This window comes from Anguilla rostrata, chromosome 5 (genome assembly GCF_018555375.3).
Source record: "Anguilla rostrata isolate EN2019 chromosome 5, ASM1855537v3, whole genome shotgun sequence".
Lineage (NCBI taxonomy): Eukaryota > Metazoa > Chordata > Actinopteri > Anguilliformes > Anguillidae > Anguilla > Anguilla rostrata.
In genome coordinates this window covers 29,321,749-29,336,775 of record NC_057937.1, presented here as the reverse complement: position 1 = coordinate 29,336,775, position 15,027 = coordinate 29,321,749, and the positions used below count along the sequence as shown (strand labels likewise).

Here is a 15,027-nt window from a genome sequence, read left to right as displayed (position 1 = left end):
GACCACAAGGAAAATAATACCTGCATGAAGGTATGCCAGTTGCAAAATACCAAATTTCATGCAAACTGGTCAATTATTTTAAGTGGTTTAAGAAAATTTGTGGAAAAATGGTGGAATCTGCTTTGAGGCAGATTTGTTCATTCAAATTTGAGACATTTACTGATGTTTTCAAGTCTACAGGTTAAACAGTGTAGGAGTTACGATTGTTTAATAATTGCAAATAATTGCAGCTGACCATTATAGTGCCTCCAAGTGACCAATTGCCACCAAATTTGGTACTGCATTGTTGGGTGACACTTTCTAGTCAGCCAAGCAATTAAGGAACAATACATGAGCAAATATAACAAAGAATGGTGGCCAATTCAAGATGGCACCAACCCATGAAGCACATATATGTTCTTAATAAGGCCTTTTGTCATTGTAGAAAGTTTGACATCTCTGCAAAAGAAGGGTGATTTGTACGGAATTTTTGAATTTTTAAAATATTTGGATCTCTATAGCACCACCATGTTGTTGGATTGGGATACAACTGGTGGAGTGGAGTCTTGATCTAACAGTTAATTGCGAAGTACTCATACAGGGACATTAAGTCTTCAGACTTAAGTACTTCGCAATTAATGGCTTACTGGCTCATTACTATCACTCTAAATTTTCAAATTTGTATGCCCGACCAAACAACAACCATTTCTAATTTTAACAGATTTCAACATCAAAGCTTGATGCAGTTTCTTATAATTTGTACTTTCACTCGCTCTTAGTTGTTGTGATCGACACCATCTAAGAGTATCAGTGATTGCGCAGCCAGCTAGCACATTCAAGAGTGCAAAGCATCCTTATTTGAATACAACAGTTTCAAGTTAACAGAAATACTTTTTAGAGCTCAGGGAAGCCAATATTTAGTGTTCTTGTATATAATCTACATGGATGCTTATTTGAGTAGTCTGCTGGTAAAAGTAAAACCATTGATATTAATAAGTTGAAGTATTTGTTTTAAAATAATTTGTGGCACACTTTTAATTTTAGATATTTACTGCCACTGTAACAGCAGTCAAGGGTTAGGGTTAGGGTTAGGGTTAACAATAGCCAGGTGACATTGTTGATTATGTCACAATTGGTATAACATGTTGTATAAGAAAGTGTTATGTTACCCTTTATGAAGCATGGCATTTGCTTATGCATGCTCTATGAAGCCATGTATGTCATGTTTATGAAGGCATCTCAGAATCTCACACTACTATCTGACTGTGTTCTACTGAACCTAAGAAATTGTCCTTTTTTGCTGTCAAGGCCAAGATTCCATCACAGCATTCAGTTTGCAACCGCTAGAGTGAGTTCCTGAAAGAACTAAGATGGCCACGGCATGGGTCCCTGGGTTAACTTGTAAACTTGTCTGTGTATCTTGTATTACAGCCAGCATTCCAGTAGAACTGAATTGGTTCAGCAGAGCAGCACATGCCTCCTTAGAAATTTCTCAGTAAAGGAAGGCCCTACTATGATTGACATCACTGCCCTACCAATAGTACGCGTGGCTTTTTAAGAAGTCCCAAGAAAAAAACTGAAAAAGAAAGAATAAAATTCTAGACCATGGAAATGGGTGGAGGTCCAGTTCCCCCTGGACATACTGTACATACCTGCAGTACCTCGGCTGACTCTCATCCCCCATGTCAAATACAGACAGGCTGCTGTTCATGTAGCCTGTCAGGCATCTGTAAGGAGGACACCACCAGGGGAGTGAAATTCTAAACCAAAAATCCCTCCTGCCATTAAGTTTTATAGTCTCTAACATAGAGGAACATGAGCAGAATATAACTATTTGTTTGCATGGGTCAGCAAGTTATTTGTGAAATTATTCCATGTGAAACTAAAGGAACTAACAAAGACTTCCCATAACCATGAGAACAAACACTGGAAATGTATATACACAATATTAAAATGAATGATATAGTAACAATAACACTTGGCAGACATAAACCGAAAAACTACACAATGAGATCAAAATGGCAATACAAGGTCCCCCCCTCCTTGTTGATGATTTGTCATTAACTTTGCCTCTGAAGTTATCCCTGACACCTGTACTGAAGCTGAAATAAGCACTTCAGCCATAAACTGCTTTCCACAGCATAGGCATTGGTTTTAGCATTGAATGTGGCTACATAGCTTGTCAATATTCTATAAAGATTTTAAGATTAAAGATTTTTAAAGATTACACTTCCTATGAATGGAGACAATATCATGCTTACTCCTCATTCCCATTGGTCCGGTTCGCACAGGGACCATACTTGAAGGCGTAGACAAAGCGAGGAATATAGTCAGAGGTGATGGCGATGACAAAGGCATTGGTGATGACTGCCAGCACACCAATCCACTCAAGCACTCCATGCCAAATGCCTGAAGAATAAGACCAGTGTTTGTCACAGACTGTATAGAAGCCATTTCTGTCTTAAATATTTATCTGCAATACTGTAATCCTTATATACCAGTACAGTCCTGCGGATTATTGCAAAATATTAAATAATCATCTATTTTCACCAAAAGAGCCAGACCTCACCCAAAATCCCATCCATAGTTACTGTTGATAAGTTCATCAAGCTATTGTCTCTGAGAGAAATCTTCCAGCAAGCTAGCTAGCAGCAGATTGTTCTGATACAGCTAAATATGTGTAATTAGCTAGCTATATAGCTATTGTGTGTTCACTAGATGTAGCACAGCAAGTTAATAATGTCTGTCTTTGAAGGTAAATAAAGCTAGTTATGGAGCTAGTTTGTTATCAGTTTGATTGCACATGAACTATACATTATAGGCATTTTACCAGAGATATACCAGAGATAACATCACTAGCTCAGAGGTATCTTGCCAAGTCACACCACTGCCATTTTGGTTTCAAGAGTATGAATGGGCCACAAAGTAATATGTCAGGGATTACATGGAAAATTATTAGTCTGCAGTTTTGATTGGTATATAGAGTAGTTCTCTCAGTACACAGTATTATTCATTCATTTTTCAGCTACATATAGCCAGAAAATGCGCAGTAGCCTACAACCTGAAGCAGGAGAAAAATGTTTTCAATAGTTTTTAACATGTTCTGTTGACCGAAATAGCATTAAATTACTAGTCTATAGTAATATTGCTGACATAATCTTTGTGTTCTGTATTTGGCTACTATGAAGAACAAATAGATTTTGTGACTGGTCGTGTGCTGGTATTGCTTGGAGCTTCATTATGTGGTTGTTTCGATTGTATCAGCATTTTGTGTGTTTACATGTGGTCAGAGGGTACAGAAGTTATTGTTTGTAAGGAGTGAGAATCCAAATGTGGAACACCTGCCTAAAAAACTGAAATCTAAGAATGGATTTTTGTACAGAAACAAATGCTTCTTTTTTTGCAAGTCAGAATACCATTTTACAAACAACAATTGTGCCTGTAATAAATTATGGTGACATGCATACCTCTCCCTCCACCTTAACCCCCCTTGACACTGTATCATAGTGAATTGCAATGTACTGTAACACCATAGACATAGATTTTTAACTGACCATTGTATTCTATATGGAACAGTGAGATCTTTTTGTGCAAGCCCCCCAGTGGCCTGGATGTCAGCAACTCAGACATGCAATGCTCCTGCAACCAAACTATGAGTGGAAACAACAATCTCTGTGTTTTGGATTTATTAGTAGAAGATACATGACAACTATGCAAAACAAATGCCACCATTGGACAACGTAGTCCATTTAACAAGCACCCCATCCCTGCAGTCTCATATAACCCCCAAGCATAACACACCTGACAGTAACATCTATCTGGGAGTTCATAACAATATTCTTTCTCCACCAAAAAATTGTATTAATTCATAGCAACAAGATAAAACCAACAATAGCCTGAAGGTATGCCAATACAGTGGTGAAAAATGCTGTTCACTGAATAGTGAGATAAACATGAGTAATTCTTGTGTAATTACGTTACTTAATTCTACTATCAATATCTGTGACTAAATTTGCAATACATATACAATTTTACCATTGATTTTACACATATAGTCCCACACACCACTTGCTGTTTACACTGGTGTATCTCTTTTCAGTTCATTCTAGTTAGACTGAAAGCTATTTTATCCAGTAGAGCACTTGTAATTGTATTTGTACCTTTGGCTTTTGGAAGATTTTGTTAATTTTGCCAACTCATCGGCATAGCTAAGGCGAAATCTGGCCTTGCTGACATAGATTTGGGAAAGGGGGCAGAAGAGGAGAAGGAAACATGAAATCCAGCCAGAAGGATGGAAAAGATGCCGTATACTGCTTGTAACATTTCAATTATCTCTGTTGTGTCATATTTTTGATATTGTTATATTCACATTGGTCATAAGAGACTAATGCTTCTAAATTGTAAATTGCTTATTAAAAAAAAAGAAAACACTTACAGAGTTACATTCTTCACTTTTGATTTTAAAAAAAAAAAAAATACATTAAATTAATTTGGTGATGCCACACTGATCCTGCTGTGTGTTGTTGCTGGCTAACGATAGTTGCAGTTTCTCCTTGTCAGTGAGCCAACTTCGACCGCAGGCATCGCAGTAATGAAATAGGATTCTGATTGCTATTTCCAGAGACATTTTTTTTAAAAATATCAAACTATCTCTGCTATATCCAATACCTATATGTATTGGTTATAATGGTTTATAAGTTCATTAAAATAACGTATCATTTCAACAACAACAATAATAGTAATAATAATAATTTTAATTACATGTCAGGGTGAGAATCATGGAGAGCTGTAAATGTTATACAGTATGTAACTGGAAAGGGAGCGTGTCTGGAAAATAGCAGCAAGGAAAACTGCAATGAAGAAAAAAACAAGACCTTAGAGAAGTCAGAGAAAAGTCTCAGGAGTGTTGTCAGAGAGACAGGGATACCCCCCAGCATACCTTACAATTACAAAAATAACAATTACTGATGAGGAGGAGAGATTTCTCATATCATACACCACATGGATGGCTGATCATGGATACACCAGAGCTGTGGTCAAGGGTCTGGCAGGTTAAACTGTAAAGACAAGTGGAGGCAAGACCCTTGTTAATCTGAACACGTGTCCCAGTGATAACTGGTGGGTCAGGTTCAGAGCTCACTACTTTTAATTTACAACAGTCCCTGAGACTTTGGAGAGGGGCTGGGTACATGGAGCCACCCCATCAATGATAAGGGAGTTGTTTTACATACATGAAACCCTATTTCAAAAGCATGAATCATGGCACAATCCATATTTGATTTTTAATTATGATGAGACAGGGTTTGGACACAAGCCTAGGGGAGGGAAAGGCTTCTCAGCCAGAGGGGGCGCCAACACATCTACCAGCAGCAGACTGCAACAAGCGAGCAGCACAGTGCACTGTTGCGTCAGTGCCGCAGGAATGAATATTCCACCTTTTATCATTTTCCCAGCTGCCTGCCAAGTACCACTTATGCCTGTTATGTGCTCCTAGCTGCTTATTTTATACCATTGAATTTTGCTGTAATTCTTTTCTCTTTCTGTCATGCAAGTGTGCTCTGTGTTGCATGTACGTTCCTTTGTTGTTGAAGGCTGCAATGTTAGCTGGCTAGCTACTCCCGGGTGCACGCACAGGCGATGCGTGTGCAGTGTTCTATTGCGGATGCAAGCCTCACACGCACTATGTGGATAAGTCAAGGTTTCTGAGCAACAGTTTCTCAGAAAAATAGAAATGAGTGCGGGCGGGGGCGACTGTCATACCAAAGCCTGTCTAAGGGCTGTTGAAAAGAGATATAAAGGAGAGAGGTATGAACAGACGTTTGAGATTCTCTTCTCGAACTCTGCGATGAGTGCTTGAATGGTTTCTCCTATTTGGCCAAATAAAAGTTGTATTGTTGAATTACTCTGTGACCTGACTAAATTCCTCCATTGAAGATAAAATCCATGAGCAGAGGGCTGTTTTTTTCATCAAGCATGCACCCACTGATAGGCCCTTCTTAATCATAATGGACCAGCATGAGACACACGTGTCCCGGAATGTAATCACGTTTTGGAGAGAAAAGATGATTGAGATTATCTGCCTGCTGGCCTATACCACTTATATCCTGCAGCTCATGGACCTGAGTGTCTTTAATCCTCTGAAGAGGATCTTCAGCCGGGCTTCTACACAAAGAGGGCTAGGGTCCCCGGGGGAACCTGGTTATTGGGAAAAATAAATTCTCATCCATTCTTAGAAAGACCTAACCCCTGACTGCCTTTCCAGAAAATGAAAAAGCAGTATTCAATAAGGCAGGCATCTTCCCCTTGAACAGGGAGGCCTTTGACTGCACCCAGCTGGAGAAGCCAAACACCTTCAATACAATGCCTAATAATACAGATGCCAGCCCAAAGGCCCCAGCAATGACCCCAGCTGTCAGATCAGAGGACTCAACAGTGACTCCAGGTGTCAGCCCAAAGACTCCAGTAGCAACCTCCAGTGCTCTAGCAGTGATCCATAGAACACCTAAATAACCCCACTCCCAGTGCCATGTTTAACATGCAAGTACATTACATGTATATAGCAGGTAAAAATATATCATAAACTCCATAATATGGTGATATGCAGAACTACTAAAGATATATGAAACAAAAAGTGAGCAGTATAGCCTGGTATCACTAAGTGTCTACAAATATATCTAAAATATTTAAATAGTGAATTTCTGTAAATACATAAACATAAACGTGTATTTCACAACAAATCAGTTTAGACTCATGAGACTCATAAGAATTTAGCATAATTTTCAAGTGGGAATTACAATCTTTTCATCAGTATAGGGGTCTAAAATCTAGGGGTCCAAAAACCTACCCAAAACCTCTCCAAAAATGAGTAAAATGCTTTTTCCCATTATAAAGCATATTTATGTTTCATCTTAAACCTTTGTGGTAGTTTAAGATGAAACATTGATATCAAATTGAAAAATAATGCAAAAACATTGTGACACACTGTGATACAAATACCTATATATGTAATTTTTGTATGTTTTTCTGAATTCTAAACCACGTAATTGTTTCTTGCATGAGGACATGAGGACATGTTACAATTATAATCACTCCAATGGGAATTTTATGTTCATCTAGCACATGTTAGCACAGTATTTTATTTTACAGTATATTTGAATTAGTATTTTCCATTCCATACTAGCAGCTAGGGCTGTTAGTTAGCCCCCAATACAAACGTACTGAGACTTATTAGCAAAGGCAAACAGTCTCTTACGAACAACGTGAATATAACAATATCAAAAATATAACACAACATACATTGAAATGTTACCAGTAGTAATATATCCTTGTTTGTACTGTATATCTTTGCCAGACTTAATTCTGCCGGTTCTTCTGACCCCCTCTTACAAGAATTTGATTTAGCCATGTTGATGAGTTGGCAAAGATAGTAAAATCTTTCGGGGGAAAAAAAAACAAAAACAAATTAAGCTTCAACGAGTGCTTGTAAATTGCTGTGTAATGTTAAAGTAATAATCTCGAAGATGTTCATTAAAATAAATGTCTGTTAAGTCACTATCTATCGCTGCATTGGGTAACACAATGGCGATTGAGCCTATTTTTATATTAATTTATACTATTATTATTATCATAATTCATGATTGAAAAACTTGGTGTCTGTGGCGACATTCCCGGGAAAAAATCACAAGCGGCGCACAGTTAGTGACGTGTTTTTCATCACCCATCAGTGGTCTGGTCCGCCAGAGAGGGCAGGCGGAACTAACGCAACAGGCTCGCTCTTCAACTCACTTGTGTGTGAGCGGCGTACTGTTTTTTCTGGTGTCTGCATCAAGCGGCCAAAACCAGACTTCGTTTTTGAAGCTCATTTCCTGGTGTTGTAGTTCCTGGTTGCTCACTAGTGCCACTACGGATGGCTCCAGTATAGGTGTTTTCATATCCGGTTTCCATGTAAGTCTACGGTACAAATGCGATCAAAATACAAAGTCAATAATTTTTTCTCACAAGAACAAATAGTCATAATAGGTGTATTTTATTTGTCTTATGACTGTCCATGGGTCGATTTTATGATTTATTGCGTCATTTGGGCACAGTGCCAATATTTGTTCTGGACCAATGAGATACAACTTGCGTCACTTCCGGATTACTGCGGAGGACTGAGCTACAGTAGGGGCTACAATCTGTGGTCACTGGGGTGGGAGGTGGCGTCTCTTGACCTTGACATTGCGGCTCCGACCACGGTCCACCTGTGCGAAGTCAGAAAATGCAGGCATCCCATTTTGTAGTGGTTTCATTATAGCGTGTGCTATTTACAGCTGCACTAGACGACCATAAAATAACCCTCCTCTGAAGTTTTGCGGTAGCCGAGTCATTTTTACTATTTCCTTTAGCCCACTTAACCAAATAATTAGTTGGCAGAAAGCGTAATCAGCTAACGCTTATTTGCTATATGTGGTAGTCCAGTAGCCTATGCTAAAACAGTTCGCAACTTCGGCTACCAAGCCATTTTACTAGCTAGCTAACCCTAACCGGCAAATATTCCATCTGTCAAACGTGTTTGACGGCTTGTCAGTAGTGTAGGCTACATTCCGTAAATGTCTACCTGGGCTATGCTGCACGAATGTGACAAAGCTAGAAGCTAGCAAGAAAATAATAATAATTAGAAATTCAATGTACATTATTTTTGTCTTTATGCAACAGGTGGAAAACTTGCTCTTCAAAGCGCGTTGTCATATTTACACGCCTGTAGATCAGTTATTAAAATACTTGGTAGATTTGTTAATCACCGCTGACAGTGTTCATTTTTATTCGGTAAAAAGTGACTTGCGAACGATCGGTCAGCTAGCGTCACCCAGCAAGTGAACACCACAAACGGCGATGGAGTAGTAGCAGTTAATGGCTCATTAACTGACTGTGGCGAAAACCTACGACGATAACTTGCTTGCTTAACAGCAGGTCTACCAGACAGTTATATGAAAATTAGCCTAGTCAAATCACCAGTAGTCTACACATCTCTGATTGACTGACCATCAGTGCAGTCGATGTTCTTCCCCTGTAGTTCATATTGCTAATGCGTGAGCTAACCACGGATAGCTTACCTAGCTCACTGGCAAGCTGATATGCTAGCTAAGCATATTCGTTTTGACGAGAAACATAAATTGATGATAACTGAACATAATTGTATTATTAATGTCATACATATAACGTGATTACATGACACAGTACAGTCACGGATGGAAATTAAACTTCGTAAACATTTGATCATATATTTTAAAACATAACGGCAGACAGTCAGCTAGCCTCAAGTTCGTTCTGCAATCGTTCGTTCAGGTTGATGGGCTTTTCCGCACCGGACTGTCAATCACATTGTAAAAATCACAAGACCGCTTAACTCTATGGTTTTGGTTCCAAATCGAGAACATGGCCGCGCCCGCTATTGAGCTTCAAAACGTGTTTTACAGACCCACGGAGAGGCAATGAGTGACGTCACAGTAGCTTTGTCCATATTTTTTACAGTCTCTGGTCTGCATGCGTTACAATAACAGAGAAAGGGGGGGTTGGGGGAGTTATGGAACCCTAAAAAGTTTTTGTGTAACATGAGAGATCATATTATTTGTTGATGTAGATTTCGTATTACATTTAATGACAATGTAACTTTACTAAATTACATAGCTATTTGCACAGCTAATGCTAGCTACCGGACCATGTCAAGAAAGACAACATTAGTTTAGACAACGTTGCGCACAGTATCCATCTCTCATATCCGGTAACGTTGCGTTAGCTAGCTAGCTAATGTAATTAACACAATCTAATGTCGGCTAACAATTAGAAAAAAAACGCTAGCTAACGCTACCGACCGGTACCGACCTCGCAAACCGTCTCTCGAATGCAAATGCTACCTTGTTGCAACGTTGCAGTGTAGCTAACTTAAGGCCAGTTCAGATCAATGATTTGCATCGAAACTGGGTGCAACTTGCAAGACGTCTGATTGTAAACGTTCTAAAACTGCACTTGGCGATTTGACAAGGACGGTCTTTTAAAACCTCAGGGCAGGCAGCGGCTCTGCTACTAGCCAGTTCACACCGCTGCAATTTTCTCTGCAACATTCTAAAACCGTTTGGCCTCATTGCGAATCATTGATCTGAACTTGCCTTAACGTTACCGTTATTTACATTGCCATCGAGTTCATCAATATATATTATAATGATCGGAATAAAGCCGGGGTATGTGAAGCAGAGCCAGGTCTGATTTCTGAAGACGTCATGCAGGAGAAAACGAAATAAAAGAATACGGCAGTATGGATTAGCATTGTTATTATTTTATTACGCTTCCTTCAGCCTTTATGCCCTTTTTGATGAAATCTCCTTTGTTTTTGTTTTATTCTTCTTGTTCTGATTGCTAATTTAACACCCAGCTCAGCTTTATTCTCGAACAGTTTAGCTAGCAAAACCAGAAACACCAGGGGTAACATTTTGCAAGGCAGTTGTTTCAAAAATACCACACAACAATCATTCACGAAAAAGACTGCTTATTGTGCACGAGATACATAATTGCACGAGTCACAGCGAATCCCGCAAATTCTTCTCTGCAGTGTAAAGATGTTCATACCGGGCAAAAGGTGGATAAAGAACGTTGATCATCACTAATTCTACCCCAGGTTTGTTACGGCATTTTAACCCGGCTTGGCAGTGTAAAGACATCTTGAGTTAGCCAAATGTTGGACAACGAATGAGTATGTACACAACATTACTTTTATAACAACCATTTTTTATTCAGTAAATAGTAAGTGTTATAGTTGGCGTGCCAACTGACTGACGTCACACAGGCGACACTGGTTGGATCCGGTTGGATCTATGGGAAGTGAGGTCCAAAAACACACCTGCAATTACCGCTTCTCGCCATTGGCACCGCCATAGAGAACGAAACTGAAATCTTCAAAATTGTCACTTTAAGGTTGAATGCACAACACTGTGCTGAAGCAACCACTCATACAGATACACGGGGCTCTCAGTCTTTGCAATAAAATTCTATTGAAACATTCCATATACCATTGCAAAGCTTGTACTGTCCTCTACATGATCAACTAGGTATCAATTAAATCAAAATTAACTGAAAGGAGTTACTGTAAAATGCAAGTGGGGTTTTATGTGCGGCTGTTGGAAATACCTACCCGTTTTCTATTTGCGTGTTTACGTCTAAAAAGGATTATTCAAGGCAATAAATGACCAATCGTGAAAGGGACAACATGACATGCAAACCCAATGGTATGACTGAATATTTATTCCATATTTAGTCACAGATATTGATAGTAGAATGACGTGGTATAATTCCACAAAAATCCCTCAAGTTTATTTTGGTATTCAGTCAGCAGCATCTTTCACCACTGTATTGGTGTGCTTTCGGGCTACCATTGGCTTTATCTTGTTGCTATGATGGAATACAAATTTTTGGTGGTGAAAGAATATATTTATGAATTCTCAGATGGACGCTGTTGTTCGGTGTGTCATGGGGGTATAGTTGCAGATGAGACAGCAAGAAGGGGGTGCTTGTGAAATAGACAACCATCTCAACACTGGTGGCACTTAAAAACTCTGTATTTTCCATTGTTGTAGTGTATTATGTATAAATAAATATAAAACACAGAGTTTGTTGTTTCCACTCAGTTTCCACTCGTAGTTTGCAGAAGCAATGAATGTCTGAGTTGAGTAATCTCAGTGTGCCGCCCACTAAGGGGCTTGCATGAAAGGGTTAATTAACATATAAAATTAATTTCATGATTTTATTTCATAGCAATGAGACTAAAATATTTTATAAACATTTACATATGCACTTACACGTTTATATGCATGAACCACTGTAAAAATATTAACATTGAATAATGCTACTTTAATTTGTATTTAGAAGAATTAACCAAATAATGACTGTTGCGGTCCAGCCAAAAAAAAGGACAAAAAAAATATATATAGCCAACTAAGCTAGCTTCACTATTAAATTGACTTTATCTAAGTATCTAATAGCCATTGGGAAGCTTTCAGCACGCTATTGAATGTTAGCTACTTATAACTAGCCATTGAGTTATAATATGGAAACTAGTTAGCAGGCAACAACATAAAACAACTTTTCCAGGAATTATAAAGTCATGGATTTATTACTAGATATAGCACAATACTAAGAACCGATCCGCTCTAAGCAACAGTTTGCTTTAAAGGGGAATTCCACCATGAAATGACCTTTTACCATTAGAGGAGTAGCTGTGCTCTTAATTAAATTCTCTACCTGTAGTGAGTGCAGAGATATAGCCCCAAACTACTGCGCATGCTCGAGGTACCTGCTTTACTAAAAGACAACAACGGGCAGGTACGTACTGTCCATGGGTGAGTGTCATATAATGCCAGTCACAGGTTGCCACTCCTGCTGAATGCTAATGAAGAGGATGGGTGTTAGCCTACTACTTGGCTGGAGAGAGGGTAATGTTACTCACTAGCAAGCTAGCCACTAAAGAAAAAAATCTAAGTTTATATGTTCAGTTATTTTATTGCTAAAGTATGGAGGACTAAATGTGCCAAAATGAAACAAATAAATAAATAATTCATTTTATTTTGAAAGAATTAAATAACTACCACCTCATTTTCTTACCAATTTGAAAAGTGTCATTAAATGAAAAAGGAAATAAGTCATTCTGAAAAGTTTCATTATTGCAGTGGAATTCCACTTTAACTGTTATGAAGATTGTTTTGACTTGGCATAATTTTGAACACTTCATATATTTAAATTTCACAATTGGATCAATTTTAAATAGAGTGTCCCAACTTAAGTATAAAAATTGATTACTTTTTACACCACTGCCAATGGCTGACATGTTTAGCTGATGTTGCGGTCATCGGCAGATTCTAATCCAGAGTATTGTATTTTCCTAATTAACTCATGGTTTAGGAAACGTAATACACTGCATTTTCTCTCATTCGACAATTACATGTTTACTAAATTACTAACCACTTCTAAATTCAAGCTTTTCAAAAGGTGCGTTGGAGCCAATGGGTCAATGGTGTTAATAGCAACAGTTGCTATTGGAAGCCAGTTATCCAATCGAAAGGCTAACAATGACATACATTTTATTAGCAATGTTTCATTGTTATTAGCAACTACTATGCACTGGTCTTACTCTAGCATTCAGGTCTCACTTTCTTTTGGTTTTCCAAAGGTGAAACAGCCTGACCAGACTGACATTCTGAGTAGGGCTGCACAATATATCGAGTTACGGTTTTTTAACCTATAGTTGATCTTTCTTCTTGTTTTTGCTTTAACCATACCTGATGCGGTAGTAAACAAACAAACAAACAAATGTCAGAGGCTGTGTGAAATGCTTCCAGGAATAAAAAAAAATCTCAGATATGTTTTGGGTGCTGAGAAGACAGCTAATCAGTAGCAAGACCTTACAACTTCCATGTGATTAAAAAAAAACAAGTCAAATGATCACAGAAGCTGTGCAACCTTACAGCTGGTTGGCTGTCTTATAAACATTCAACAAATATCAGTGATGTTTTTTTATTCTGGAAGCATTTCACATGGCTTCTGATTACTACCGCATCAAAAAAAAAACAAAAAAAAAAACTATGAATGATTGCCTGTATGGTTATTCTTTTATGCTTAAAAACATTCCCTGATTGTGAGTTCACCTAATTTCCAGTGATGTGCTTGGCTAGTGAAATAATGGTCAGTTTCTTCTTCGAACAACACAAGACCTTGTATAGTTTTTGCTCCAGTTGGAGGTGGCGAATCAGCCAACTCAACCAATGACCTGCAAAATAACACTGGCCAATAAGACTTCAACAGGAAAACAATCAGGAAAACTATAATATTCCCCGGAGATACTAGATTCTGGAGAAACTAGACACTGGTTGACAGTGCAATTTGATATATTTACCATGTATGTAGGTATATATAGAAGAGGTTTGACTTCAGCCACAAGCTGAAATGTACTTCTGTAATTGAGACTAACCAATGTCAATAGCTCGAGCAGGCATCGGGCGCCTCCACTGTGTGACAAACTTGTAGGCATCCAGTCGGATCTCAATGATGTTGTTCAGCAAGGCTAGGAGGGGAGCCAATGGGAAGGCTGCTACAAAGATGGTAGTGAAGCCAAACTGCAGGACTAAGGGAGACAGTAGGAGAGAGTTACTTTGAGCCAACTACACACTGATTTTTCTTTCATAGGCAAACTGTCAGTGGTTTTTTAAATGGTTGTGATTATGTTCAGGGTGCAAATCATAGTAAGGGGTGTGTGGTGTGGGGATGGCTGGTTTAAGCAGCCACACCTGCCTGGGTCAAGCTAATTAGACCTGGCCAATTGGATAATCGGTTAATAATTAGATAATTGGCCAGGCTAATTGGACCCAGGAACAGGAGTGGCTGCACCTGTGCGTAGTGAGGTAATCACTGCGCACAGGTTAAATCTGCCATCCCCACCCACACAGGGGAGCCTCTCTGTCATGACAGTGTGTTAACATCTGCTCCTCGGCTATAACATCTTGCCGACCCTTGCAAATAAACGTGGACTGTTTTAACATCTTCTCCCTGTGTCTCTGTGCTGGAGGGCCCCAAGAAAAGCCACTTCGGTGGCCTGTGGCAGGCGTGTTTGCCACAGTGGCGCCCAACGTGGGGCTTCTCCGGCACAAGAAAGAGGCACAGGAGGGCCAGCCAGGAAGCACACTGGAGGAGGAACAGCTGCGGTGTTCCTGACAGGGCTTTGGGCGGATCCTCCAGGCCAAAAGCGGGGAGCGGGAGATGACCACGGAGGGGAAGGAAGCGATCCTCAGCTGGGACGCTGGGAGCTGGACCTGGCCGTGAAGGCAGGTCAGCTACGGGCGGTGCACGAGAGGTGGTCGCGCCGTGAGCTGGACTTGGCCGGGAAGGCGGGTCAGCTACGGGCGGCGCACAAGCAGTGGCCGCGCCGTATTGCTTCCTTTCTTGTCTGTTGGTTGTTTTAGTTCATCGTTTTGGCCTGGTTGGGTTGCCCGGAGCCCGTGAAGGGGAAAGCCTGCACCAGCCTTCCAG

General features: G+C 39.5%; 1 protein-coding gene across 4 annotated transcripts in view; it reads right to left on the bottom strand.

Moving 5' to 3' along the window:
• Positions 1 to 15,027, bottom strand: part of ano3 (anoctamin 3) — a 115,902-nt gene that overhangs the window by 6,454 nt on the left and 94,421 nt on the right. For all 4 annotated transcript variants that reach the window (XR_010330050.1, XM_064335719.1, XM_064335718.1 and 1 more), the window contains exons 22-24: positions 13,973 to 14,125; positions 2,241 to 2,388; positions 1,632 to 1,706 (exon numbers count right to left, since the gene is read on the bottom strand). Coding sequence is in view for 3 of the 4 variants with exons in the window: in XM_064335719.1 (XP_064191789.1) it covers positions 1,632 to 1,706; positions 2,241 to 2,388; positions 13,973 to 14,125 (376 nt within the window). In the remaining variant the exon portion in view is untranslated. The remainder of the gene's footprint in view (positions 1 to 1,631; positions 1,707 to 2,240; positions 2,389 to 13,972; positions 14,126 to 15,027) is intronic.